The sequence below is a fragment of the Gopherus evgoodei genome, chromosome 14 (genome assembly GCF_007399415.2).
Source record: "Gopherus evgoodei ecotype Sinaloan lineage chromosome 14, rGopEvg1_v1.p, whole genome shotgun sequence".
NCBI lineage: Eukaryota > Metazoa > Chordata > Testudines > Testudinidae > Gopherus > Gopherus evgoodei.
The window spans coordinates 3,494,776-3,522,604 of NC_044335.1; the positions used below are offsets into that span (position 1 = coordinate 3,494,776).

Consider the following 27,829-nt stretch of genomic DNA (forward strand, 5'->3'; position numbering starts at 1 on the left):
TCTGCCCAGCAAGCCCCAGGGCCAATGTGCTGTGGTGCCTGCTCTGGTGGATTTCCCCCATGCTGGGAGAGAAGGGTATCAAACCAGGCTCCATCCTGGGCCTGGAGAGGAGAGTGTGTCCCTCCCAGACAGCCTGGGGAGGGGGGTCTCTGCAACAGTCCCCAGTGTAGTAGGGAAAAGAGCCATTTCCCCACCCCTGCCGTGTAGACCCAGGGTCAATGGGGGTGGAAAGAGGAGCATGGGAAAGCCGGAGGGAGGGATATTAAAGAGGAGAAACATAAAATGGCAGGAGGAGCCTGGTGCCCTGTCAGATTCCTCACATCCCTGGAACGTTCGCTGGCAATGACAGTGTCTGACACGCACCCTCGGGCGATTGGGAACACACGAGAAGAGTTTGCTCGGTGCTCCTGCTCGCCGCAGCTGCTCCCAGCTCCACTCCACGGCGAGGAGCCCAGCTGCCGGGGCTTCCCATGTAGCAGGAGATTCGTTCTGCATTCTTCTTCTCATTTGTGGTACCAGCCACAAGCCCCAAGCGAGTTGGCTCCCGGATTGTCCGCCGCAGCAGTAGCTCCTGTCTCTGCTGTCGTGCGCCACGAAGGGGAAGTTCACACCGGGGGGTGGGGGAAGGGGAAATTGTCGAAACCCCAAACAATACAGGTTTCCACACACACAAATGCATGTTGACCCAGAACAATCCCACACATTCCTGGAGAGGACAGGCCACCTAAAGCCAGAAGAACAGGGAAGATTCCCATTGATTTCAGTGAGCTTTGGATCAAGCCCCTATGTAACTCCTGTCATTGTAAACTCCACAAGCCTCTATATAAAAACTATCCCTGGGGGGCCATTCATTGAGCACATAGAAGCAGTGACCTCTACAGGCCCACTGAGAGAAATGTGGGGCCCCAACACATCATGTTGGCTGGGGTCCAACCCTTCCCATTTCACCCCAAGTACCAAGGTTTTGGGGGGACCCTAGTACCCTTGTCCCCCCTTTCCTCCCCTCTTGTCAGCCCTGCCCCCCTGGGATTTAACAGCTACGCCGCAGGACAGTTTAGGACAGGAAGTGAAGAACACTACGTTCAGTCACGGGGGAAGGGGTTCTGGAGGTGAAGTGGAAATGCTTTCTTGGGAATTTGATCATGACACGAGCGTTGACACCCCTGATCTTGCAAAGGGGCCACAGACTCTTTATAGGCACCAGTGGTCCGGCGCCAGGCTTTAGGCTTCATCTGAAGGGTGCCCAGCATCTCCGAACCGCAGTGTGACCACTGATTCAGAGAGAACAGACCTGGAATGACCCAATCCTCTGTCTGCCTCACCTATGCCTCTGGGCAGTAAACTAGCTAGGAGCCTATGCACTGCTGAACTACCCACCAGAGCTGGGATTTGGTGGGCTGAAGGCCCAGTGTCCAGGCTGAGTCCACTCTCTGAACCAAGGTGTAAGCTTGTGCCTGAGTCTGAAGCTTTGACAAGACAGACCCGTTGCTTGGCCATTTGTTTCCATGGGGTTTCTGATCCAGGGACTTCGCAGGATTGTTCCCAACTCTCTCCCTTTCCTCTCCCTACATCTGCTTTCCTGGCTGGGGGTCTGTTTTCTTTCCCCCTTCTTTGTGTTACCCGAGCAGCGTTCTGGCAGCTTTGAGCGCAGTCCATACTCTCCGTTTTGTTCATGTCAGTTCCCAGTGTGGAATCCAGCCGATGATGTTACCTTGAGCTGCCAAGGCCCAGGAGGACAACAAGCGAAAGCCTTTCCTAGCTTTCCCCAAACGGCATCTGTAAATCAGATTCACTGACGGCCTTGAAAAGATCTGATGCTCCAGCGACTGTCCTGTGGGGAGGCAGAATCCCCATTCCAATGTCTCTGTTTGAAAGGAGCCCTCGCGTTTAAACCCCCCCCCCCCGCTCTGCTCTGGTAGCTTCAAAGGGTCTCCAGCTCCATGCTTTGCAATCCATGGGGGATTCACTGAGCCATCAAAGGAAACTTTGACTCATCAGTGGCTCCGATGGGGAGGTTGCTCCTCCCACAAAGTAAAGAGAAGTCACCCCAGGTATCTGATGCCGCCACAACATCTCGTTCCTTTCACTAGCCCTGGCCTCTTGCCCCAGAGTCGGGGAGGGCCCTAGCTATTCTGTCCTCTTTTGGGTCCACATTAAGCCCTTAGGCCAGATGCTGGGGGAGGCCTTGGGAACATGCCTGATGTGGTGGCTCTGAAGCAACAGCTACATTGACCCATCAAGGATCCTCTTCAACATCACAGCCCCCGGGATCTTGTGTGCCAACACTGTAAGGATGGTGACAAGGAGGCCCAGGGCCAAGTCAAGATTGTTGACAGGCTCCCTCCAAGCTGACATATGGATTGTCCTGCCTGGCTCTGTTATTCAGCACAGTAGGAGAGAGAGGGTTTGTTGTTATGGAGCAGCACATTGTTTTGAAAGGTCAGTGACTAATAAACATGCAATTGCGCACGTGGCAGAGAGAAGCAGCCAAAGCAATACACAACACAACACAACACACACACCAGCCTGGCTCAGCACCAGCGGAACATCCAGCTTCAGGGGCAGTGCGTACAGGAGCAGTGTACAGAGCTTGGGTGAGGAGGAGAAAGAGGAGAAAGCAACATTTCCCCTAAATTCATGCCACCTGGCTCCCATTATGCTCCCCAGTGCTGTGAGTTACACGGAACGATGAGCCAGCGGAAGATCGCTGCTCATGGGCATCATTATTAGTGGAAAATATTTGTGACTTATTACAAGCTGAAAGGGCCAAGAAGGAGGAGGAGGAGGAAGAATTTCTCTGTGCTCAGCCTCCAGATCTCTATTTACTTCAGCTCTTCACCCCTTCTTTCCCCACTCAATCACTCCTATCTCCCCTTCTTTCCCCCCTTCCCCACTTCTTTTACGAGCTATCGATCAATCGATTGATCGCTCATTTGCTGTCTCCCCCCTTTGGCTTTTCTCACTTGAAGCGATGTGCTCTTCATCCAGTGAGCCCCAACTCAGAGCCGTAAATCACTCAAACACTGGGGCCAGGAACTGGGATCTCATGCCAAGGGCGACAGACCAGCACTCCCTAAAAGCCAAAAGCATCTTTGAACACTCACGGCCTGGCCAATCACATCCAAGAATGACCTCAGCCACCTTCTGGTTTCTATTGGGCCCAAAGATCCACAGCAAGGATTTAGATTTGATTTCTAAGCAGAGAATCCCCTGCATTTGTCTGGGAAACGCGAAAGTGGTGGTGGCTGGATACAGGTTGACAGTGGCAATAGAAGGGTCTATGTTTCAGCAGCAGGCTGTCCTTGAAGCTGGAGGCTCCCCAGTTTGGCTAATGGGACTGGCTAAGTTTGGAATTAGGGCGCAGGATGGATTTCATGGCCTGTCAAGGGAACATTAGAGCAGTAAAACCCAATTTAGCCAAAACCTCCTTGGGTCAAGTCTCCTGGCTGGCAGGGGTCATCGTGCAAGCCACGGCTCAGAAATCACCTTTCTAATACTCAGTATGAATTTAGCAAATATGCAGGTGTATAATACTTTGCAGATCTCTAGAGCCTTTTATCCAAGGACCTCAGAACAGTGATGTATTATGTCGCACTCAGCCTCTCTGAGCCAGGTATTTGGCAGATGGAGAAACTGAGGCAGACAGCAGAGTCACGTGAGGCAGTAGTGGAGTCTGGCCTATTTGTCAGGCTCCAGCCCCTAGTCATGCATGCCCAGTTTGGCCCGTTTGGATTAATGCCTTAAGCCACCCGCCCACAAGTGAGACAGTTGTCGTGCTCAGCACTTTGTAACTCCATTGTCTTTATTCTGATGTTTAACAAAACACCCTGAATGCAACCCCTGAGCTTTGCAAATGGCTAAACAGAGCAAGTGGCTGCTCCCTTCTTATGGTTTGGCCTCCTCCCATATTGTGGGAGAGGAAGGCATTGTGGCTCTGGCATAGGTCTGAGGACAAAGGGTACCGCTGCACAGCTATTTTTAGCGCGGCTTGCTGCACTCAATTCCTGGTTCTACCCCAGCCTCCCTGTGCGAAGTCTGATCGATTATAGACACTTCCTGGCTCTGCCCTTCCCGCTTGCTTTGCTTGACCTTCAAGCCACAGCCAGGTGTTCACAGCATAGCGGTTGGCTAGACTGACAGAGCAACCCCCAGGAAATGGGAGTGTAAAGGGCTGGATTGCAGGGTCAGCTCCAGAATTGCTTCACCCATGTGGATGCTTGTGTGAGCACAATTTTCTTCCTAGCCAGGTGGATTATGGAGATGGGCCTGGGCTGATTTCAGAGATGCAATCCAGGCTTCCCGGTCATGACAGGTGTGCTGATATGGGGAAATCATAAGAACTCAGCACCCTTCTCTTTGGTTGTTTAGGGACATAAACAAGGTTTGAATTTCCCCCAAATGGCTCTAAATACAAGGACTAAATCCAGTCTCCTTGGCCAGCTTGCTTGGGCATCATCTCCTTCCACACCCCATTCCTCACCTCCAGAGCAATGCTTCCTCATTCTACACTTCCTGGATTCCAGCAGGGCCGGGCAGGGCACCACCTCCTCTCTGGTGCTCCTGATGACTTCGCGCGTCCTGATCTTCGATCCCCACTTGCAGCCGCATGTTCTCCCCTCATTGCTGCAGAGGCTCCATTCGCTCCAGGGTCCCATCTCACACATCTCTGGCAGGGGCAGGAAAGAGCAGTAACGCAACAGTGGCCTTTTTGCCTCTTGCAACCACACTTTGCACGGCCAAGTTTTCGCATGCGCAGAATTTCAGATTTATGTGCACAAAACCCCAGGCAGCCAGATGTGTGCTAGCACAGCTTGAGGGAGGGGCCAGAGCTTGGATAAGAAACGCTGTGGACGGATTTGTAGAGACTGCAGCCTGAGGCTGTGGGAAAACATGCCCTCCCCCTTTAATCCTGAGCCAAAGCTCACTGAGGCCCATAGGAGCCTTGCCTCTGATTTCAGTGGGCTTTGCACCAGGCCTGGAACCTGAGCACATGCAAGGCTGGCAAAAATATTGCTCTGGACTGAAATCCTTTCTCTGGTGCTGGGGGATCCCAGGCCCATGGGGGATTGTTCAGGAATCAGCACAGATGGGAAAGGGCAGAGGGAGAAGTGTCCCCAAGGGAGAAGGGGCGGAGATTACGCAAGACTTACCCTGACACTCCCTGGTGCTGGCCTGGGCCGTGGTGTTCGGCGGGCACGTGCTGAAACACTTCCCTTTGTGCAAATAAAATTTCTCTTTGCATTTCATGCAGAAATCTTTGCTGAAGCAGCTCTCGCAGCTCGGCGACCTGCACTCTGCAGGGAGGCACGGGGTACCAGTCAGTGAAGCCGCCCCTTGGCTGGCAAGAGGAGTGTTAGGGCAACAGAGCAGGGCACCTCTAGTCACCCGGGGATCTCAAAGCCCCTTGGCAACATTGAAAAATCCCACCCCCATTTTAGTGACGCAGAAAGGTGAGGTGGCTTACCCCAGTCACATAGCAGAGCAGTGACGGAGGAAGGAATAGAACCCAGGAGTCCTAGCACGCAGCCTGCTGTGCTAACCACTAGACCACCCTGTCCCCCATGCACTGGAAAGCTGAGTGTAGGGGCAGCGTTCTTAGGTGGGAAACGAAGAGGCGAAATCCAGACTTCTCCCTTTCCGAACGGCCAGAGCGTTGTTTATCATAAGGTGGGGCATGGCGGGGGAGGGCAAAGCAAGGGGGAGCTGAGCGCCCCCTCTGGACGGCAGGTGAGCACTAATAATAATAATAATAATAATAAATTAATTGGAGATATACCAATCTCCTAGAACTGGAAGGGACCTTGAAAGGTCATTGAGTCCAGCCCCCTGCCTTCACTAGCAGGACCAAGCTGCAGCTGGTAGGAGAGCTACGTACTTGTGCATCTGTTGACCTCTTGGCCTCGCAGCCCAAAGTAGCCAGGTGGGCAGGCATGGACGCATGCCCCATACTGGCGGATTCCATCCCTCCAGATCAGCAGGAAGAGACGCTGCTGGCAGGCAATGCACCCATTATCCTCCGAGCACATGACGCAGCCCGTGCAGTTCTCAAAGAAGCCAGCGCTCGCTGCAAGAGAAAAAAGGCAGAGAGGAGAGGCTGTTGCCATCAGCTGGTGCATTGCACGAGCGGAGCCGGGAGCAGGGGGAGGGGGAATAGGAAGGAACAAACTGCCCCAGGCTTTCTTGCCCTACATAATCCCCAGCTCCCAAGGCTGGGCTGACCATTGCTCCAGCTTGTGCAGGGGTGGCTGATGGGCAACGTAGGCTTGAGAATGCCTGGGAGAAGCCAGGGAAGGAGGGAGTGGAGCTAAATAATAGGCTGGTGGAGGGCTGATTAGGTGCTGGTTTGAATGAAGTGTCGGTATTTGAACGAGTGTCCTAGAAGAGATGGGCTCCCTTCTCCTTAGCTCCTGGCATCTGTCTGCTTGTAATGATTTCTCTGAATCACTCAGCCCTCCCTTTGTGTATGGAACATTCCTGTTTGTTTTTCATGGGCCAGTACTACAATAACATCTGCTTTTCCAGAACACCATTCTCCCAAGGATCTCAAAGCACCACACGCAAGCCCCCTCTGTTACAAAAAGGGCTGAGATAGAGCTCAGTCTCATCCTTCACTTACATGCACGTCGGGGCTGAAGGGTCACACACAAATAAACACACCCACAAAACCACTGGCATCAACTGTGGGACATTTCAGATATGCCTGGACTGTTGGGAGAGCTCTTTGGAACTGTGGTTCCATGTGACCAGTCACCAGCTGCTCTGTAAAATCAAAGGCCTGAGACGCACAAGTTAGGTACTTAACTATGAACTTTACTGACCACCTCTGTGCTGCGTGAGTAAAGCTCCATAAATTCTAGCCCAGCAAACTTGCCAGGCAGGAATCAAAAGGGAAGATTTCCAGGATATTCCATGGAGAGAAGGGTGATAAATACGAAATGAAATTTACAGCACAGGCCAAACCTTGCCATCCTTGCCTAGCCCATAGGCAGCCACATTCCCCTGAAGTTCGGTGCATTCTGGGTTTGAGTAAAGTACACACTCAGGCCCTAATTCTGCAATGTATTTAAGTCCATGCTTAACTTTGAGGCTTTGGAGGGACTTAAGCACATGCTGAAGTGCTTAGCTGAATTGTGGGCTTAGCAAAGATTGCTAGATTTGTCCCTCTGTGCATGAATAACCTTATCTAATTAGTGCCCATAACGCAGTACATGTGGGAGGCATCTTTAGCCAATTAAGTAACGGTTGCACATATCCCAAAGCATGTTAAATCAAGGATCAGTTAGTGGTTACAAATATTTCTTGACCTGAAACAATTAGCCAAGGTCTGTTAAATGTCAAAGGAAAGGAAGAAAGTTTAGGAAACGTTACAAAAAGGGTAGGGCCAGTTATCATCTTATTGCCTAATACTACAATCAGGGCCATCCCTAGGGGGGTGTGGGGCCCGGGACCTCTATGGGTCCCTTTAGCATTTTGTATACAGGGGAAATCTGTTATAGGGAGGGGACACCAATGCTGGGGGGCGAGGGATGATGGAGAGACACAGGATAGCACGTGTGTTAGGGGTGAGGGGCCCCCTGTGCTGGGGAGGTCCCAGAAAAGGGAGGGGTCTCGGGCAGAAGGGCAATGGATGGGATCAGCCTGGCTATGGCGTGTTCTGGTGGCGCTAGGACGCTGGCAGTGGTGGGCGAGCAAGAAAAAGAAATACAATGTATGCCTCCTGCCGGTGAGTGCGGACCCGGCGCCAGGCCCTCTGCTAGCTCCCGGGGCTGGACTGGCCCCCCCAGGCATCCTTAACCCCATCCCCAGGCCGGCCTGGCCCCTCAAGCACCCCAACCCAACCCCCAGGCCGGCCTGGCCCCTCAGGCACTCCTAACCCAACCCCCCTGGGTCAGCCTAGCGCTCCCGCATGACACACACACACCAAAGTGTGGGGCCCGCCAATGTGCACGGCGGGGAGCAGTCGCCCCAATTCACCATACCAAAGGGACGGCTCTGATTACAATAACATCTGCTTTTCCGTAACACCATTCATCCAAGGATCTCAGACCTCGGAGTGAGGTGGTATTACATCCATGGTGGAGATAAGTAAGCTGCAGTACAGAGATATTAAACAATGTAACCAATCTCACGCCACAAAGCAGAGGCAGGAAAAGAACCCAGGAGTCCTGAATCCTTTTCCTCTGCTCTAACTGTTACATCACCGTCTCCCATTGGAGAAACACTGGCAGCAGCTGGTGTCACAAAGGGAAGGGAATGGAAGGGGAGGGGCCTACATAGAGGTGATGTTTGCCCTCTATGAATCCATCACCATTAGCCCAGGTGCTGGCACCTGCCAGGCGAGGGGGTTGACATGAACGGGAGAGAGGCCAAAGCTGGTTTGAAGAGAAAAATGAGCCAGTAGATATACACTGCACCACTACTGGAACCTCAAAGATAGGGACACCAGAGTTACGGACTGGCTGCTCGACCGGACACCATGTGGAACCAGAAGTAACCAATCCGGCAGCAGTGGAGACAAAAAACAAAACAGCCCCCCCATCCCCACCCAAAACAAGTTCTGTACAGTGCCTGCATTGCATCTGGGCTGCCCGTCCCCACTCCCACATGCTGGGCAGCCACCTACAGAGATGGGGATGCTGAGATTAGCAGGCAAAGCGGCCAGCCAAGACAGACAGTGCGGGAGCAGCACTGGGCTCTGTGCAGCTTTCCTGGAAGACATGGGTGCTGTTTTTGCTCCCCTCCCCTGGCTGGGAGGGGGGCGCTGTTTTCACACACACTCCCACCGGGAGGACTCACCTCCCACCCCTGCTGGCCAAGAAGCTGCCTGCAAGGAAGTCACCTTGCTGCCCCTGGAACCTGGCCCAGGCCCAGAGTGTAAACTGCTGGAGCCAGAGTTAGGAACGTTTCAGAGTTACAGACAACATCCATTCCCGAGGTGTCTGTAACTCTGAGGTTCTCCTGTATGTGTGTACACACGCGCACACACACACACATGCACAAACACACACACGTGCACACATGCACACATATGTGTGCGCGCGTGCACATACACACACATGTGCATGCACACGTGCGCGTGCACGCACACACACATGCGCGTACACACACACACACACAAGGGCCATATCCTCAGCTGGTGCAATTTGCTGCAGCTCCATAGATTCCAAGTTTAAGCATCTATCACAAGCAGAGCATGGCTGATTTGTACGTGGCCCCAAAAACTTTATTTCCTGCTCCCAGCAGAACATGGACTCGCACTCACCCCAGAGCAGAATCCAGGCGGCTTGGTTTTATCTTCGCATCATGCCTCAGCCAGCTCTCAGCCCCTCAGCTCGACCTGCCTCAGGTTTAACGGCCTCATTCAGGAACTCAGGCTGTCTGCTTCAGGCACTTTGGCAGCCCCTGCCTCTGACTTTGCAGCCCCGCTTTGGCTCATGGAACTGACTGGGACCTCAGAAGGGACTGTGCATCCATTTGCCACATGTGGATCCCCAGCTTGCAAGCACAAATTGCTATCTGGCCACCAGCTGCCTGATTCACATGTGCAAAATGGGCTTGTGTCCATATTTGTTGGTGCAATGAAATGTGGGCGCAAGTGGGTGTGAAAATGTGTAGCCTGGCTAATATCCCTGTGGCCCTGAAGCTCTTTAGGACACAAATGATCCCAAGGCCCATGAGTATATTCTATAGGACCCAGACTGGGATGGGGATAAAGCTGAGTTTATTCTGCTCATGCTCCACCCACAGTCCCAGAGTCACTGGATGGCTCTGCTGAAACCACCAGCAATGGTATAGTTAAAACATATTAAAAGGGAGGCCCTTGTCCGGGTACACAAATGCACTCCTACCTCATCATCTAAAGGCACCGCACATGTACACACACACACAGCTAGCCAGGCTCTGGCTGTTTTAGTCACACTGAGGAGGGTTTGGGGGCATTTGCTCATATAAAGGGCTAGACATCTAATATTTGTAATGAAATCTTATGTTGTGCAGTAACTGCAGCAGAAGTGCTGGTGTGCCTCCAAGCGCTGAGTCAATCTGTACTGGATCTTATTGCATTAAGCCAGGTTTCTCACATAGCCAAAGCTTAATAAAAACTAACTGGGCAAAATAAAAATCCCAGGGGCTGAGAGAGTCTCTATATTAATACCTCTGGGGCTTGATCCAAAGCCCATTGGGAGACTTCCCTTTTCCTTCAGAGAGGTTTGGATTAGGCACTTGATTCTCTGGGCACTTTTGTTGCATCTGCCACTTAAGCCGCCCTGCGGCTGCATGTGTTTGCACGCAGTAACCATACAGGCAGCTGCAACAGAGTGTACGGAACGTGCATGTCATTTTTTGTAGTGTAAAGAACCATAAAGAGGTCATCAGCAACTTTAACAATGGTATTGGTTCTTAAACAAAATGTAGTTTCCAGCTGTCCTGGTTGCCCAGCCTAAGGCTCTGATGTGTCTCAGCAAAATAGAGTTTAAAGCCAATTAATTAGACAGTGAAAGTCATGTTAAGTGGACCAAGGAACCAGTGAAAAGGAGGCTCTGCTACACATGCCAGGGAATGTAATTTGACAAGAATCTCAGAGAAGATGGAGTCACACTTGATACCAAAATGTAACCAGTTAAAATACAAACAGCCAGATTCTGATCTCACTGTCCACCGGCAGGATGCTACTGACTTCCGAGGAGCTACTCCTGATTTACCAGTGTAAGCAGGATCAGCATCACACCCGTGAGCCCTTTTCTTCCTATAAAGCATTTGAAAGGCACATGTGTTATCAACACAGAGTTTTCATGTTGCCAAGACATTGATCTCCTTGCTAGCTTCCCCAGTCATAAGTGAGATCAAAACGTGACGCCGATTAGAATAATAGAACCATAGAACTGGAAGAACCTCGAGAGGTCATCTAGTCCAGTCCCCTGCACTCATGGCAGGACTAAGTATTATCTAGACCATCCCTGACAGGTGTTTGTCTAACCTGCTCTTAAAAATCCCCAATGATGGAAATTCCACAACCTTCCTAGACAATTTATTCCAGGGCTTAACCACCCTGACAGTTAGGAAGTTTTTCCTAATGTCCAACCTAAACCTCCCTTGCTGCAATTTAAGCCCATTGCTTCTTGTCCTGTCCTCAGAGGTTAAGAACAATTTTTCTCCCTCCTCCTTGTAACAACCTGTTATGTACTTGAAAACTCTTCTCATGTCCCCTCTCAGTCTTTTCTTCTCCAGACTAAACAAACCCAGTTTTTTCAACCTTCCTTCATAGGTCATGTTTTCTAGACCTTTCACCATTTTTGTTGCTCTTCTCTGGATTCTCCCCAGTTTGTCCACATCTTTCTTGAAATATGGCTCCCAGAATTGGACACAATACTCCAGCTGAGGCCTAATCAGCGCGGAGTAGAGCGGAAGAATGACTTCTCATGTCTTGCTTACAACACTCCTGCTAATACATCCCAGAATGATGTTGTTTTTTTGCAACAGCTTTACGCTGTTGACTCATATTTACCTTGTAGTCCCCTGTGACCCCCAGATCCCTTGCCGCAGAGATCCTTCCTAGGCAGTCATTGACCGTTTTGTATGTGTGCAACTGATTGTTCCTTCCTAAGTGGAGCACTTTGTATTTCTCCTTATTGAATTTCATCTATTTTCTTCAGACCATTTCTCCAGTTTGTCCAGATCATTTTGAATTTTAACCTATGCTCCAAAGCACTTGCAACCCCGCCCAGCTTGGTATCATCCGCAAACTTTATCAGTGTACTCTCTATGCCATTATCTAAATCATTGATGAAGATATTGAAAGAACCAGACCAGAACCGATCCCTGTGGAATCCCACTCGTTATGCCCTTCAGCATGACTGTGAACCACTGGTAACTATTCTCTGGGAATGATTTTCCAACCAATTTTGCACCCACCTTGTAGTAACTCCATCTAGGTTGCATTTCCCTAGTTTATTTATGAGAAGATCTTGTGAGACAGTATCAAAAGCTTTACTAAAGTCAAGCTATACCACGTCTACTGCTTCCCCCTGTCCACAAGGCTTGTTACCCTGTCAAAGAAAGCTGTCAGGTTGGTTTGACATGATTTGTTCTTAACAAATCCATGCTGACTGTTTATCACCTTATTATCTTCTAGGTGTTTGCAAATTGATTGCTTATTATGATGTACATGTTGCCTGGGGTTTTACGTAAGCAGTACCTAGCATTGTGCAATGGGAAGAGTATTGTGCTCAAACTGTGGGTGGGTCCTGACTGTGCATTAAGGCGGGGGTCCAGAATGCCTCAGCAGGTCTCCTGGGAGAGGATGCTGCTCTACCTGGGACCAGTCTCTTGTGATTTAACATTGTGGAGAGTCTGGGAAGCTGTGAGGTAGTCGTTAAGGCAGGGGATGCCAGGATGCCCAAGGTTGGACTTTGATACGGGTTTCCCAGCGGTCTGTAATGTTGCTTACAGCACATCCCAGTTAAGGGAGAAAGGAATCCTCCTCCAGAACCACTTCCTAGGGGGGTTTGCACACTCAGAGTGGGGCTGGCAGCTTGAACCTGTTACCCGGATTTCCATAGCCGCTGGCATCCTCTGTCGGGATGCAGGCCCCTGTGTGCAGGCACTATAGGAAGATAAAGTATGAGCTGGTCACTACCCCAAAGAACTTACAGGCGAATAGCCATGTACCCCTGGTGCTTCCATCTCCAGCTTCACCCCCCCCACACACACCAGTGTGTTAACCCCCATATTTTGGACGCTAAGGTCCAAATCTGGGATTAGGTTATGACGGACTGTCCATTACAACATACCCTTCCCCCCTGCAGCCAGCTGGCATTCCAGAGCTGGTCTCATCTCCTGGGCAGTGGCCGGTTTGGAATAACAGCACAGGCGTCTGCTCCAGAGCTGTTATACTGCAGCCCATGTGCTTCCCATCGCCAGTCCGTCTTCACACGGGGCTGCATCCAAACCCCACTGAGATCAGTGACTCTCGCTGACTTTGGATCAGGCCCTCAGTGGAGTATCCCTGGCAGGGGCATCACAACAGAGGGGAATCATGCAGGTTCCTCCGCCCCCAGCAGCCCCAAATGCAAGGAGTGGGGTACTAACCAGGTGGACAATGTATCAAGAAAACAACAGCAGGTGGGAGTGGGGGTTATGTCCTTCATTAATCACGGTCACTACAGCTAGCTACTGTACCCCTGCAAGGGAGAACCCAGCCCCTGCCCAAAAAGCTTATCGTGCAAACAGACGAGCCCGGCGCTACAGCTGCCAGGAGTGCTGCTGGGCTTGGGCAACGAGATGCCGCTTGGCTGCCCCGCTGCCCCCTTCCAGGAGCCATGTCCACTCAGACACGTTCCCAGCGGCCAGGGCAGAGGAGCTGCTGTAAGTGGCTTTAGAGAGAGTCTAATTACACCCAGGATGGGGGCGGGGAGAGGGCGAGCCCTCACTTTGCTGCCTGGTGCTGCAGGCTCTGGGGTTTGGCTGGTGGCTGTATAGTCGGGAGCACGGTGGACAGGGTGGGGTTACGGGTTAAAACAAGGGGATCCAGGAAGGCCCTGTCTCCTGGAAGAATCTGATACTTTCCCCCTGTTCAACACAGCGTATTAAAAAGCACTGAATGGACAAGGAAGTTTATTCATGGGCTTGTGATCCCTTCTCAGTTTAATCCTTTGTGGAGAGGTTTCAGAGCAGTAGCCGTGTTAGTCTGTATCAGTAGGAACAATGAGTCCTTGTGGCACCTTAGAGACTAACACATTTAGTAGGGCATAAGCTTTTGTGGGCTAGAACCCACTTCATCGGGTGCATGGAGTGGAAAATACAGGAACCACTATAAATACCTGAAAGGATGGGAGTTGCCTTACCAAGTGTGAGATCAGTCTAAGGAGACAAATCTGAAGCCAACCCACAATGCTGAATGAATGGCCCTGCTGCTAACCATTGCATGGGGCAAGCTGAGGCCTGGAAGAGGAAAAGGTGATGCCATACAGACCTGCAGTGCTGGAATGATTGGCAGGCTCATGGCTGGAATACCCAGGGGACATGTTACACATCTGGACTGATAAGCACTGGTTAGGACTGGGACTGTGGGATTAGAATGGAGGTTTGTGCTAAACTCAAGGAACACAGGTACAGCTCTAGCGTGTCTGCGGGCTGGAAGAGCAGGAGGTGGGAGAGCTCTGTATTGCTACAGCAGATCACTTTGCGAGCCAGGGCCCGATTAGCAGGGGGCTAGTGCAGGTCAGGAGGGTGGGGCTGGAATGAAGGTGCACTGTTGTCTGGCTGGCTTCATGCTCCGAGCAGTGGCAGCATTGCATGGGGGTCTCAGGCCTGGGAGGGCAATGGGGGCTGAGTCAGAGGAGCAGGATCAGAGTGGGGCTGGGAAAGGCTGTCTGGTCTAGCTCCCTGTGTTCTCCAGACTGAAGAGGGGGACGCCACCTTCTGAAGGGAGCCCAACCAGTTCCTACATTACAGCTGGCATCTGGGTCAGTGTAGAGAGAGGAAAAGCAGAGATAAACTGAGCCCCTCTTACTGACTGGGCCATTGCTCCGGCTCGACGCAGGCCTCCCGCTCCAGCTCCCGCCCAGAGGAGAGCAAAGAGTGAAAGTGCTTCAAGTCAGAGTTCTTCTACATTTCATTTGCTTCCAGCTGGGCTGCTCTTTGGCTCTCCTTGTATTTGACTGAGGATGGCCAAATCGTAGGGCCAGTCCCGGCTGGAGATGGAATATGAACAGGATTCAGTTCCTGTTTCCCTTCCTGCCACCTGAAGAACACTCCCTGCCAGCCCAGCCACCGCCACCGAGGGGGGTGCTGCACCCGCAGGGCGACAGCTGCTGAAAGTGCCTCTCATTAATCAGAGGCCAGCTCAGTCCCAGCCATGTCAACGGGGCGGATGCACCAGCCCAGCAAGGTGTGGCTCCTTTAACGTTGAAACCTGCCTTGCCCACACAGCTGGATAACTGATGTGCAACCGGGGGGCTCCCTGCTGGGATAAGGGGGGTGGGATTGGCTCTGGTGGGGGAAGGGGTCTGTGGCCCCGATCCTGCAAGCTCCCAGTGACATCAGCTGTGTGGCACACCTGGAGTGTCAGTGATCAGACTTGCTCCCATGCTCATCTCACGTTGCCTCGCACTCCTCAGGCCAGGGTCACCCCCCTAGATGGAGGCACGTTCAGCAAAGGGGACCATTGCTCGCACGCACCCCTTGGGACACCCCTCCCATCTCTCCCTAGGGGGCTGCTCTGCAGTCTGTGGCCCCTGGACACAGGCAGCACACAGGAGCAAGGGACCACAGTCCCCCGCATGGGGGAGGCGGGGCAGAGGGGGCTGCATTGGGAGATTCTCCAACACAGCACCTAGCCATGCTGGCTCTGTGCATCATGAGGCCACTCAGGGAAAGGAGGCAGTAAGAGAGAGAGGCGGAGGAGTGGGGGTGCCCTTCCCTTCCCATCTGGATCGGTGAGTCCCTGATCTCGCAGAGTCTCAGTAGTCCAGGTACCCAGCCCCCCAGTCCTGGGCTGCAGGGCAAGCTAGAGGGCCTGATACAGAGAAGTCAGGGCCAGTCAGAGCACTTCCCATGGCATCATGAAAACTCCAGCTCCTGGGTGGCCCATGGGCGGAGGCCCTGATTACTGTGTGACTGCCTGGGCTCGGCGTGTCGGCACTTCCCCGTCAGGGAGACAGGGTGCACGGAGCCTGGAGGACGGAGCATCACAGCAAGGGTAGGGGGGAATCTCCAGGCTTGGCAGCCAGCTGAGCCCTGGGCACCCCTCCCGCAGAGCAGATTTCAAAAAGCAGGCATTACCTGCCTTCGGCTTCAGAGATGCCCCCGTATCCCAGTGCCCCGCACAAACCAGGCAATCGCTCTGCAAAGGGTCCAAAGGGCAAAAGGTCCCTTGTGTGGGTCTCAGACAGCCAGACAGTGGTGGAGCTGGGGGCAGAATCCAGGACTTCCTGAGTCCCAGCCCCACGGCCTTTGCTTGTGTCAGATAATCTCTGCAGCAGCCTGGCCTAGCGAGGCCGGGAGAGTCTCGCTCGCTGAGTTCAAACACTGACTCGCTGGGTGACTTTGGGCAAGTCACTGCCCCTCTCTGCAGCTCAGCCCCCCCATCTGTAAGAGAAGGGTTCCAACTCTTCCATGCCAGGCGGTGATTAGTCAATGGTTCTGGGGCACCTTGAAAATGCCAAGGACTCTGTAGGTGCGAAGCTAGGTCTGGCAGCAGCCACAGACCTTTCATGCCAAATACCCAGCACCCACTGAGACGTAAGGACCACCGAACAGAGCCGAAAAATACTAGCCACTGCTTCCTGGATGCCTGCTGGTGACACTCCCATGAAAGGGGCCCTAAGAGTCTCCTCTCCCTTACACTAGGGTAGAACCACTAACTGAAGTAGATTGGCTCCTGATTTACACCGGTGTAACTGAGGTGGAATTGGGCCCCATTCCATTTGGAAGGGGTGGGGGTCTGGGAGAAGCTTCTGAAGACAATAAAGAAACCCCAGGTACAGATAACAATTAAGCAATTCCTGTTGCTCAGGCCTGGTCTACACTACGCGTTTAAACCAATTTTAGCAGCGTTAAACCCATTTAACCCTGCACCCGTCCACACAACGAGGCCCTTTATAGCGATATAAAGGGCTCTTTAAACCTGTTTCTGTACTCCTCCCCGACGAGAGGAGTAGCGCTGAAATCGGTATTACCATATCGGATTAGAGTTAGTGTGGCCGCAAATCGACGGTATTGGCCTCCGGGCGGTATCCCACAGTGCTCCACTGTGACCGCTCTGGACAGCAATCTGAACTCGGATGCACTGAACAGTTAGACAGGAAAAGCCCCGTGAACTTTTGAATTTCATTTCCTGTTTGCCCAGCGTGGAGCTCTGATCAGCACGGGTGGCGATGCAGTCCCAAATCCAAAAAGAGCTCCAGCATGGACCGTACGGGAGATACTGGATCTGATCGCTGTATGGGGAGACAAATCGGTTCTATCACAGCTCCATTACAGAATATGAAATGCCAAAGCATTTGAAAAAACTCTCCAGGCTATGATACAGAGTCCACAGCACAGTGCTGTGTGACAAGTGTCATGGAAAGCCAAAGAATCAAATGGACGCTCATGGAGGGAGGGAGGGGGTACTGAGGACTCCAGCTATCCCACAGTCCCTGCAGTCTCCGAAAGGTATTTTCATTCTTGGCTGAGCTCCCAGTGCCTGTAGGGTCAAACACACTGTCCGGGGTGGTTCAGGGTATATCTCGTCAATTTACACCCTTCCCCGCCATGAAAGAAAAGGGAAAAACATCGTTTCTTGACTTTTTTCAATGTCATCATATGTCTACTGCATGCTGCTGGTAGACACGGTGCCGCGGCACTGAACAACAGCATCCTCTCCCCTCCCTTCCCCGGTGGCAGACAGAACAGTGCAGAAAGACTGGTAGCCATCCTTGTCATCATCCCGTGAGTGCTCCTGGCTGGCCTCAGGTGAGGTCAGCCGGGGGCGCCTGGGTAAAAATAGGAATGACTCCCGGTTATTTCTGGCAGATGGTACAGAATGGCTGGTAACCGTCCTCATCATAGCAACTGGAGGCTGAGCTCCATCAGCCCCCGCCCCCTTTCACGTCTAAAGAAAAGATACTGTACTGCCTGGACTTCATAGCAGCGGGAGGCTGGGCTCCTCTCCCCATGACCGTTTAATGTCCTGCCTGGACTATCACAGAAGCTGGAGGCTGCCTCCCCCTCATTTTATCTCACTAAAAAGTCAGTGTTTCTTATTCCTGCATTCTTTATTACTTCATCACACAAATGGGGGGACACTGCCACGGTAGCCCAGGAGGGTTGGGGGAGGAGAGAAGCAACGGGTGGGGTTGTTGCAGGGGCACCCCCTAGAATAGCATACAGCTCATCATTTCTGCAGGATCTGACTCAGAGCAGCTGTGCTCTCTGATACACTGGTTCTCTAGTACGCTTGCCCCATATTCTAGGCAGGACTGACTCTATTTTTAGATACAACATAAAGGAGGGAATGACCCCCTGGGTCATTCCCATTTTTGTCTTTGCGCCCCCAGCTAACCTCAGCAAAGGTCAGCCAGGAGCACCCATGACAGCAGCAGATGATATAGAATGACTGATAACCGTCATCTCATTGCCAATTTACACTGGCACAGCAGATAGTACAGAACAACTGGTAACCATCTCTGCTACCTTGCAAAGGCAAATGAATGCTGCTGTGTAGCGCTGCAGTACCGCCTCTGTCAGCATCAGCCAGTACACATACGGTGACAGTGACAAAAGGCAAAACGGGCTCCATGGTTGCCGTGCTATGGCATCTGCCAGGGCAATCCAGGGAAAAAGGGGGCAAAATGATTGTCTGCCATTGCTTTCATGGAGGAAGGAATGAGTGATGACATTTACCCAGAATCACCTGCGACACTGTTTTTGTACCATCATGCATTGAGATCTCAACCCAGAATTCCAATGGGCGGGGGAGACTGCGGGAACTATGGGATAGCTACAGGATAGCTACCCACAGTGCAACGCTCCAGAAATCGATGCTAGCCTCTGTACATGGACACACACCACTGAATTATTGTGCTTTGTATGGCTGCATGCACTCGACTTCATACAATCTGTTTTACAAAACCAGTTTATGTAAAATCAGAATAATCCTGTAGTGTAGACTACCCTCAGTGAGAGGAGGAAGGAGATGAACCCTCAGCAGCTGCCTTCAGAACAAACACCACCTTGCACTGCCTGACAGCAAGGGAAACAGCCCCTGGGAGAACCCGGCAGCTTTCTCTGGGGAGAGGGTCCCGGTGCCACATTCCAGCTGACTGCCCCAAAGTAGCATTCATCCTGGCTCCCGTACCTGGGTCTTTTACACAGAGACATTTGCCATGGCTGCTTTCTCCCCACAGCCCTGTTTTCAGATCCCAGGACTCAAAGTGGCACCACACTGTGCTGGGAGAAGGCTCATTTATGGCCATGAGGATTCGATATGGCTTGGCTTTCCCCTCCAGTTAATAAGGCACCTTGGACCCATTAAGTTGTTATGGTCAACATTACATATTTGCTAAATGCCTGCAACATTTGTGTTCCTAGCTGTAGCTGGAGGGACTTCACTGAAATGCCAAGGAATTTATGAGTGTCTATTGCGCTTTTACGTTTTTATGATATTTTTTACATTCTCTGTCGACAATTTGTTTGCGAGCTGGGAGCAGAGCAGCTGAAAGAAGTTTGTAGTTCCCGGCCTAGCTTGGGAGGGCACCAGCTGAAACAGACAAGGTCTACTCCACAAGCCATGAGTGTGTGACAGAGTGCTGAGAACCAGAAGCTGAGCCAGCATTGGTTACTGTAAATCCAATTAGCTCCCCTGGAGAGGGCCTGATTGAGAGGAGGGGTGGCTAATGACTAGTTCGGCCGAGTGGGGCAGAGCTAAGGGGATAATTAGCCCATTAACTGCCAGAATGGGAAAGGAGCACCGGAAGGAAGTGCCAGGAGAGCCGAGCCGAGCAATGCCAGGGTACATGTAGATCTCTGCATGGAGCAATCTCTCCCCGCTCTGATGATTGTATAACACCATAGAATTGCTCCCCGGGGCTGTACGAGGGTGATGGCTGATAAAGCACAAATACAGTGCGCTGCGGTGTTACAGACTGGGGGGATCAAAGCCATTTCTAGGAGAAGACAGTAGTGCAGGGCCATGCCTATCCCAGCGGCTCATGCCAGGCATGCACACACACTCGCACTAGCTCTCAGTGTGCTAGCACGAGTATAGCCAGCTGTGTAGCCACAGCACAGGGAGCGTCGTGGCGGCAGGGCCCAGCTATGCCGCCTGCAAACTGGCCTGAAACCAGTGGGTTTGTGCTTGGCCCAGCTCAGCCGGGCCCCCGCTGCCGCTATCTGGGCTATTTATACTCACGCTGGTTCCGTGAGAGCGACGTGAGGGGACCAACCATACCCCTATCCTGTAGTATTGACCTAGCCATGAAAAAATCACAAACAAAACGGTTTCCTTTCCCGAGGTCTAGCTGTGCTCAAAGTGTAAGAGAAGCAGCTTAGAGTAACGCATCCCCACATGCAGCCCACAAAGGCTGTTTGTGAGCCCTCGGCCTTTTGGGCACCATCCCACTCTGCTTGGTGAGTTTGACCATGTCCCTTAAAGTCACATGAAGGGCAAGTAAACATGAGTATTAGTGCTGATCCTGGGCTCATTCACACCAGCGTAGCTCTGCTGGCTTCAGTGGAATTCCTCCTGATTTACACCGGACACCTGACTCGTGCAGGCTCTAAACTGGTGAGACTCTGTAGCTGTGAGGAACGTTTTGGAGCGCGTTGGTCAGACAGCCCTGGCTCATAGACTGCAGAGGGAGCTTTGCCTAAGCCAGGGCTGCAGGGCTGGGCCCACTCCGGGAAGGTGTGGGTTTCACACAGTCGTCCCTTGCACCAAGGGTGCTTGGGAGTCAGGTTCCATTTCACCCAAACCTCCAGAGCTGAGGAGGGGGGAGTGTATATTTTGGGGAGAGGGAAGGGAATGGAGCAGCAGACTCAAGGCCCAGACTGGTAACTTCAACAGCGAGCAGGAGAACAAGTGAGATGCACTGGTTAGCACTGTCCCTTCCAAGCGCCGAGGTGGGGAGGGGGAGGTATGCATCAGCCCTGACAACATGAATGGGAACCACACATATAACGATGGGAGGTAGCCTTAAAATATATTCAAGAAAGAGCTAGATAAGTTCATGGAGGACAGGTCCATCAGTGGCTATTAGCCAGGCTTGGCAGGAATGGTATCCCTAGCCTTAGTTTGCCAGAAGCTGGGAAGGGGTGACAGGGGATGGATCACTTGGTGATTCCCTGTTCTGTCCATTCCCTCTGGAGCACCTGGCATTGGTTACTGACAGAAGACAGGATACTGGCTGGATGGACCTTTGGTCTGACCCGATATGGCCACTCTTATATGTTCGTAGACATAGAAACCTCCAGCCTGAGAGTATGTGAAACAGGATTAGTTTTGTGGAAGAGGGGAGAGCGGGAGTGAGGCCAGCAAAGAAATAACTGATGCCAAAAGGAGCTATTGTAATTAGACATGTTGTTTTAAGTATTGATTTTATGTTGCGTACCTCTCACCTGCCCTGTATATGTGGAGTCCTTAGAGATGATCCCAGTCCAACCCCCCAGACACAAGCACGCCCAAACTGTGCATGGAGTTTACAGGTCCCATCATGACAGCCCCAGGCCCCAAATCCCTCAGATCCACATTTTGCAGGTGGACCAGAGCTCTTTTATTGATAATGATGATGATGCTAGGAGAAAAAGGGACATGAGAATCTCAAGGTAGCACTTCGTTATGCAGGTGAGGTCTTTGTTCTGATTGACTCGCAGACTGTGAGTGCATCGGGGATTCTGGCTCCCATCCAGCACACCACTTAAGCACATAGAATCATAGAATGTCAGGCTTGGAAGGGACTTCAGGAGGTATCTAGTCCAACCCCCTGCTCAAAGCAGGACCAATTCCTAACTAAATCATCCCAGCCAGGGCTTTGTCAGGCCTGACCTTAAAAACCTCTAAGGAAGGAGATTCCACCACCTCCCTAGGGAACCCATTCCAGGGCTTCACCATCCTCCTAGGGAAATAGTGTTTCCTATTATCCAATCTAGACCTCCCCTACTGCAACTTGAGACCATTGCTCCTTGTTCTGTCATCTGCTGCCACTGAGAACAGTCTATGCTTCAATGAGACAACTCACATGCTGAAAGCTAAGCAGGAGCATAGGTGCTTTGCTGGGGCAGAACCCAATTTGGTACCTGAGCTGGCTGACAGCAAAGAGAAGTTTTGTGTGGCTAACGCACCAGTTCATACAAGCCTAAGAGTCTTTGCTCTTCTCTCTCGGTCAGGTCTCAGTCAGATCCCATCAGCTGGGGCTGGCCTATTCCCACAAACACTTCAGGCTCGGTATTAACATCCAGTAGCCAGGGTCATGCTGCTGCACCTCCTCTGCTCGGCTCTGTGCTACTGGGGAACTGCCCACAAAAGAGCCCCTAGGAAGAAGAGCAGAAAGGATCTCAGTGACTCCGTCAAGCAGAGGGAGCCAATGACACAACCAAGCCAGAGCCACACCCAGCCGATCACTCACTTTCTCACCTGTAGAGATCACTGAGGGAGGGATGGAAAGGAACCTTGACCCCTCGACCATCAGAGGAGTAACGTTCTGGAACAGCCTTCTCAGGGGAGCAGAGGGGGCAAAAAACCTCGTTTATGGAGGGGATGGTGTGATGAGATTGCCTACAGTGGCATGAAGCTGAACTGCAACTAGAGATGGGACACCAGGTAGGGAGGGCTCTGAGTTACAACGGAGAATTTTTTCCCAGGTGTCTGACAGCTGGGTCTTGCCCACATGCTCAGGGTCCAACTGATGGCCATATTCTGGGTCAGGAAGGAATTTTCCCCAGGTCTGATTGGCAGAGATCCTGGCGGGGGGGGCGAGGAGGGTTGCCTTCCTCTGCAGCATGGACCCCGGGTCACTTGCACGTTTAAACTAGTGTAAATGGTGGATTCTCTGTATTCTGAAGTCTTTAAACCATGATAAGACGCCTTCAGGACCTCAGCCAGCATTTAGGAGTCTGTCTGTGATATGCAGGAAGTCAGACTGGATGATCACGATTGTCCCTCTGGCCTGAAAGTCTAGGATTCTAGGAGTCACAAAACGGGGTGTGCAGGTAAAGTCTGATCTGAAGCCAACTGAGCTCAATGGGAGTCTTTTCATTGGCCACAAAAGACTTTGGGTCAGGCTCTTAGTGTTTGAGGTCAAGAGCTCTGGCCTCATGTAAGGGAAGAGGTGCCTAAGAGCTGCCCATGCTCTGCTACTCCGCCAATGGACTTCAGTCCTGACCCTCGATAGCCCTGCTGCTCCGGTCTTGGGCAGCTGTTCCTCAGAATCTATTCACTGCTCAATTTATGCCATGCAGAATCATTTGTACCAACCACTGTGAAGCAACCTATGATCTACTAGAACCTGAATAGGGAACATATCTGAGCCACGTGGTAGCTTGAAGTTGAGCTATAAATAGCCAATGTGCCTTCATAGGAGGAATTGGGCATCATGGGTATAGAACTCGCCTTGTCCCCCAGGATATTTCTTTGTGAGGTGCTCCCCAAATTCCCTTTGCTGGACCACTGTACAGCTACTGGCTGATGCTACCATTCTTTGATGGCTCTGTGAAGGATCAAATCTACAGTGTGGACAATAACTGAGAACTGTTTGAAGGTCAAATCCCTGAGACCATAAGGGGGACCCTGGGCCCATGAGCAATCGCAGGCATCTGAATCCTCAGTGATTGTTTTTAAATATTTCTTTCACTCTCTGCTGTTTCACTATATCAGATCTTGCTGTTTCTAAGTTGGCTGGAGCCAAGGCACCTGTGTTTGTTAAGCCACGGCTCTGATGTCCTGTGAAGTGGCTCGGCATTGCCAGAACTCCATTCACAAGCAGAGACATGCATCCGACGAAGTGGTTATTCACCCACGAAAGCTCATGCTCCAATACATCTGTTAGTCTATAAGGTGCCACATGACTCTTTGCTGCTTTTACAGATCCAGACTAACACAGCCACCCCTCTGATACTTGACACAAGCAGAGAGTAATTCCTGATTTACACCCATGTCAGTGAAATCTGAATCAGACCCAGAGGCGGATAGGTGACTTGCCCACAGGCAGGCAGATAGTCAGTGGCAGAGCCAGAACAGAACCCAGGAGTCCAACTCCTTTCAGCATTACAAAAACCACCCCTCCCACAAGCAAAGACAATGAGCCGGATTCTAACCTCAGTTATGCTGGTATAAGCTTGAAGTTTCTCTGTAGAATTTAAGAGGGTTTCTCCAGACTTGCACTAGTGTAACCAAGGTCAGTATCTGGCCCCATATTTTTCCCGTCTTGATTTAAGCAAATTCTCTTTTCAGGCTGGCACCTCACAATAGGGTGACCAGATGTCCCGATTTTATAGGGACAGTACTGATTTTTGGGTCTTTTTCTTATATAGGCTCCCATTATCCCCACCCCGTCCCGATTTTTCATGTTTGCTGTCTGGTCACCCTACCTCACAAGCCCCCCGTAACAGACTTCATGCCGAATCCCAGAGGCGTGCTTGCCTGCTCTCAGAGAAAACGTTTGGTATCTGGTTAGTCTCTGCAGCCAGAGACAATCCCAAAGGTACTGTCTGGCTCTCAGAATGCGCTTCAAGCAACACTAGCTGAAGGATGAAAGAAAATGGCAATTGGAGAGAGTGAGACTGGACCAGACTCCAGGAGCCCTATCCCCCCGTCGCAGGATGAGAGCAGCCAGTGGCAATTACTGGACTCTGCAGCAAAAGCCCTGGACTCCCTGTGTTTCTCCCATGAGCAGTGCAGCGAACTTTGCTAGGCTACGCAGCCTTGGGGCCATTTGTCTTAGACATGTTGTGTTCGTCAGTTGTGCAATACTTTAAATACGAGATGAACTGACGCCATTTGTTTATCTACACCGCAGAGTCAGTGGGCCAGATCCTCAGCTGATGTAAATCAGCACAACCCCATTGATTTCCATGGAACCCCATAGATTTACACCAACTGAGGATCTGGCCTTTTGTATTGAATCTTCAGAACATGAAGAACATTGGCACATGCCTGCAGCATGGTTGGCACATGCCAAGTGCAATCACAGGGCTTTGCAATGGATATGTCTTGCACAACACATGATGAACACCCGCCCGTCAACTCATCACCTTTTACAAAAGCACACAATAAAAACAGAGAACATTGATTTGACTCCCATGAGACAACTGAGTAGCCCTTTTCCCATTAACACTGGTCACTTCTCCAGCAGGCTCTGATTACAAAAGTGAGTTGCTCAGGACACAGGGCAAGGTATAAAAACAGGGCAGGCCTGATGGCTGCAGAATTCAGACTGATCTGTCTGATGGCCCTAGTCTGCTACCTGTGTGCAGGTGAGAGGCACTTCCTGCCCTGCTTCGAGCCAGATGCAATATGATCTTCACCCAGTGTTGGCCATTGACTCTGACCATACCTAAGTGCTAGACATCAGCGGAGGCAGAAAGAAGATGCCAAAGGAGGCCACTCCTCAGCCAGGTGGTGCCGAGGGGCTGGGGCAGGAACGGTCTCTCTGAGCAGGTCTGTTCTTTCATGGGGGGATCTATCTGCAACAGCAGCTGGGAAGAGAAGCCTGAGCCTTCAGACAGCAGTCGGTTCGTGGTCCCCAAAGCCAGGATGAAATGTCTGTTTCACCCAATGAATCCCAGCTAGCGGAACAGATTAGGGAAGTTCACCAAAGTAGAATTTACCTCAAAGAGCCAAACTTACCCTTGGTGCAGTTGACTCAGAGATGACACCGGGATGAATTTGGACCAAAATATTTGAATCTGTTTAGTGAGGAGCTCTGGCCCTGACTTTCCCACCCTCCCCACTCAAACAGAAATATCGACCCTGGAAAGGCTGGGCAGCCAATCTGCTGTTCGCAGGATTCCAGTGCTCTGCAATGGCACAGACACTCGCCTGGGCACCCGCCATGATAGCTATTGCTCCCCTACTTTTGAGACAAAGTATTGCACAAAACTTGGAATCACCATGAAAACTGGCCAGTTCTGCACTATCTCAAAGCCATTACCTCAGACAGGCTCTCCAGGTGACAGTCAGCTAAATTACCCATCCCCCCTTCCCCAAAATGACCTGCTCGACAATATACAGAACACTCCCACTGTGCTTTGCCTCTTCCGGGCACTTCTGCAAACCTCAGCTGAGCTAGCCCCACAGCAGCGCCGCGCAGCTCAGAAGTATTCGCGCTCCGCATACAGATGAGAATGAGCTAACGATGAGGGGGACACCAAGGGATCAAACGGCAAAGTTTGTGTCTGCTGTCATAAATTAGCCCCGGACTCTCCTTTTGCATTGCTCAGTGCCCCATCCCCTATAACAGCCATCCAGATCAGCTTCAGCCATGACTAAAATGCCCCCTGCATGCCTCTCTCATCCTATGGCGAGAATGTTGCCAGACGATTGTTTGCCCACCTGCCAATTCTCCCAGTTGCTTGGGATCTCTCTGAGCCTAGGCTGCCCTCCCCGAGTGCAGCTCTGCCTGTTGCTATCAAGCTAGAAAGGCAAACGGCAGCGTGTACTGTACCTTGTTTCTTCCTTCTTTTCTGCATGCGCATTTCCATGGAGTTGATGAATAACAGCAACATGAAAAGTATCCACTGCATCTGGGCAGGAGTAATTTAGGGCAGGAAAGGAATCAGATCATCCAAGCGGCTGGCGTGCCTCCTGCCGGATACAGACCGAGCGAGGCCGGTGCAGGGAGAGAAAGTGGCTCTTGCAAAAGCAGAGCTCACAGCATCCCACGAGTGGCTTAAGCAGTCACGCAGCAAAGCTGGAAGGTGGCATGAATGGAGCATCGAAGACCCGGGTGGTGCTCAGTCCACTGCTGGGATCATGGTGCCGTAGAAGTGATGGCCGGTCCAGGGAACTTGTCCTTATATGCAGATCCCAACCCCCCACCCTCGCACCCCTTCAAAAAATCCCACAACTACAAACCAACTTGCAAACAAATTGGCTGAAATTTACCACTCAGAAACGCTCCAGGCTCCACCTCAGCTGGGAAGTGACCCACTCTGCATCTGCACGGCACTTGTACCTCTGCCAGGCTTGAGAATTCAGGTTCAACGCGGAGTCCACTGCTCAGAAACTCTGGGTGGAGTCAAGCAAATTAACCCTGGCAGTGCCGGCAAGCTTTGTTTCATCTCTTTCCCTGAATCCCGGTGCTCCCCTCACAAGCCCGTGTGAATTAGTCAGATTTAGCTTTGGTCTCTCCAGCCTTTCTTCTAGGAAGGGGAAAATTAATCACTTGAATGTACTAAATCACACTCCATATGACAGATCTGCTGTGTCTTGGCGGCAAAGACAAATGGGTACAAGCCAGATCCAGAGCTGGAGTAAACCTCCGTCACTCCACTGACTTCAATGGAGCTGAGCCAGTTTACACCCCTACAGGATCTGCCCCTCATCCTCTTTAGAGCTGCTGCAGCGCCTCGTTTTTCAAGCTGCTGATAAATGTTTCTCTGAGAGCTGTAGAACCTGAGACTTGTCTCTGAACTGGCGTTTGCCAGCACGTAACCCTTTCGCAGCCAGTCCCGCTCGCTCTGGGCCTTGCACGCTGTTTGGCTGCATTGTTTAGACAGCAATGGCAGTTTAAATGCTGACAGCCCGACTGGTGGGACGGCCGTGTGAGCTAACCACTAGGACTGATGTCTGGGTCGCTTTTACTATGGCCTTGCTGTACTGCGGACAGTGACAGGGTGCTGTTAACAGGCTCCAATTGGTCTCTAGAGAAGTTAGCACCCTGGTCACTTAGGACACCCAGGGCACTGAATGTGGAGGAAGATGGGAACACTTATGCTTGCAGGTAGCCTGGTGAGTTAACGAGGTAATTAGCTCACCACCCGGAGAACCCAGGAAGGGAAGCAGGCAATGTACAAGGCTAATTCAGGGAGCAGGAGGGAGCGCCTCAGAACTGCTGCTATAGGCTTGTATTGTAGCCGGAGCTTAAGGAGACAAACCACGAGCACAAGTGGTGAAGTTACCTTGGTGGATCTGTGGGCTGCTTAATTCACCAAGAGGGCTTCCAAGCCAGGGTTTTCCTGGAGAAGAAGTGGGAGCCCATTCACAAGTGGGGGGCTTGTCTGGGAACCATTTGTTAGACAGAACCAGAAAGGCTTGAGAGACGGCGTGCAGGAGGCCAAGTTGGAAAAGACCAAGAAGCTGATGTGGCGGCTGGTAGAGCAACAGAAGGAGATGCAGAGGACATTTCTGGCATTC

General features: G+C 51.7%; 1 protein-coding gene across 2 annotated transcripts in view; it reads right to left on the reverse strand.

The window, feature by feature from the left end:
• Positions 1-26,503, reverse strand: part of RSPO4 (R-spondin 4) — a 30,058-nt gene extending 3,555 nt beyond the window's left edge. Inside the window, exons 1-5 of one of the 2 annotated variants that reach the window (XM_030533246.1) lie at positions 26,139-26,503; positions 5,876-6,064; positions 5,151-5,294; positions 4,481-4,666; positions 2,999-3,073 (exon numbers count right to left, since the gene is read on the reverse strand). In XM_030533246.1, coding sequence (XP_030389106.1) covers positions 3,045-3,073; positions 4,481-4,666; positions 5,151-5,294; positions 5,876-6,064; positions 26,139-26,217 — 627 coding nt within the window. In that variant the 5' untranslated portion in view covers positions 26,218-26,503 and the 3' untranslated portion in view covers positions 2,999-3,044. Of the gene's footprint in view, positions 1-2,998; positions 3,074-4,480; positions 4,667-5,150; positions 5,295-5,875; positions 6,065-26,138 lie in introns of those variants that run through there. The other variant, XM_030533245.1, reaches the window with a different exon arrangement.
• Between the last annotated feature and the right edge of the window lie 1,326 nt (positions 26,504-27,829).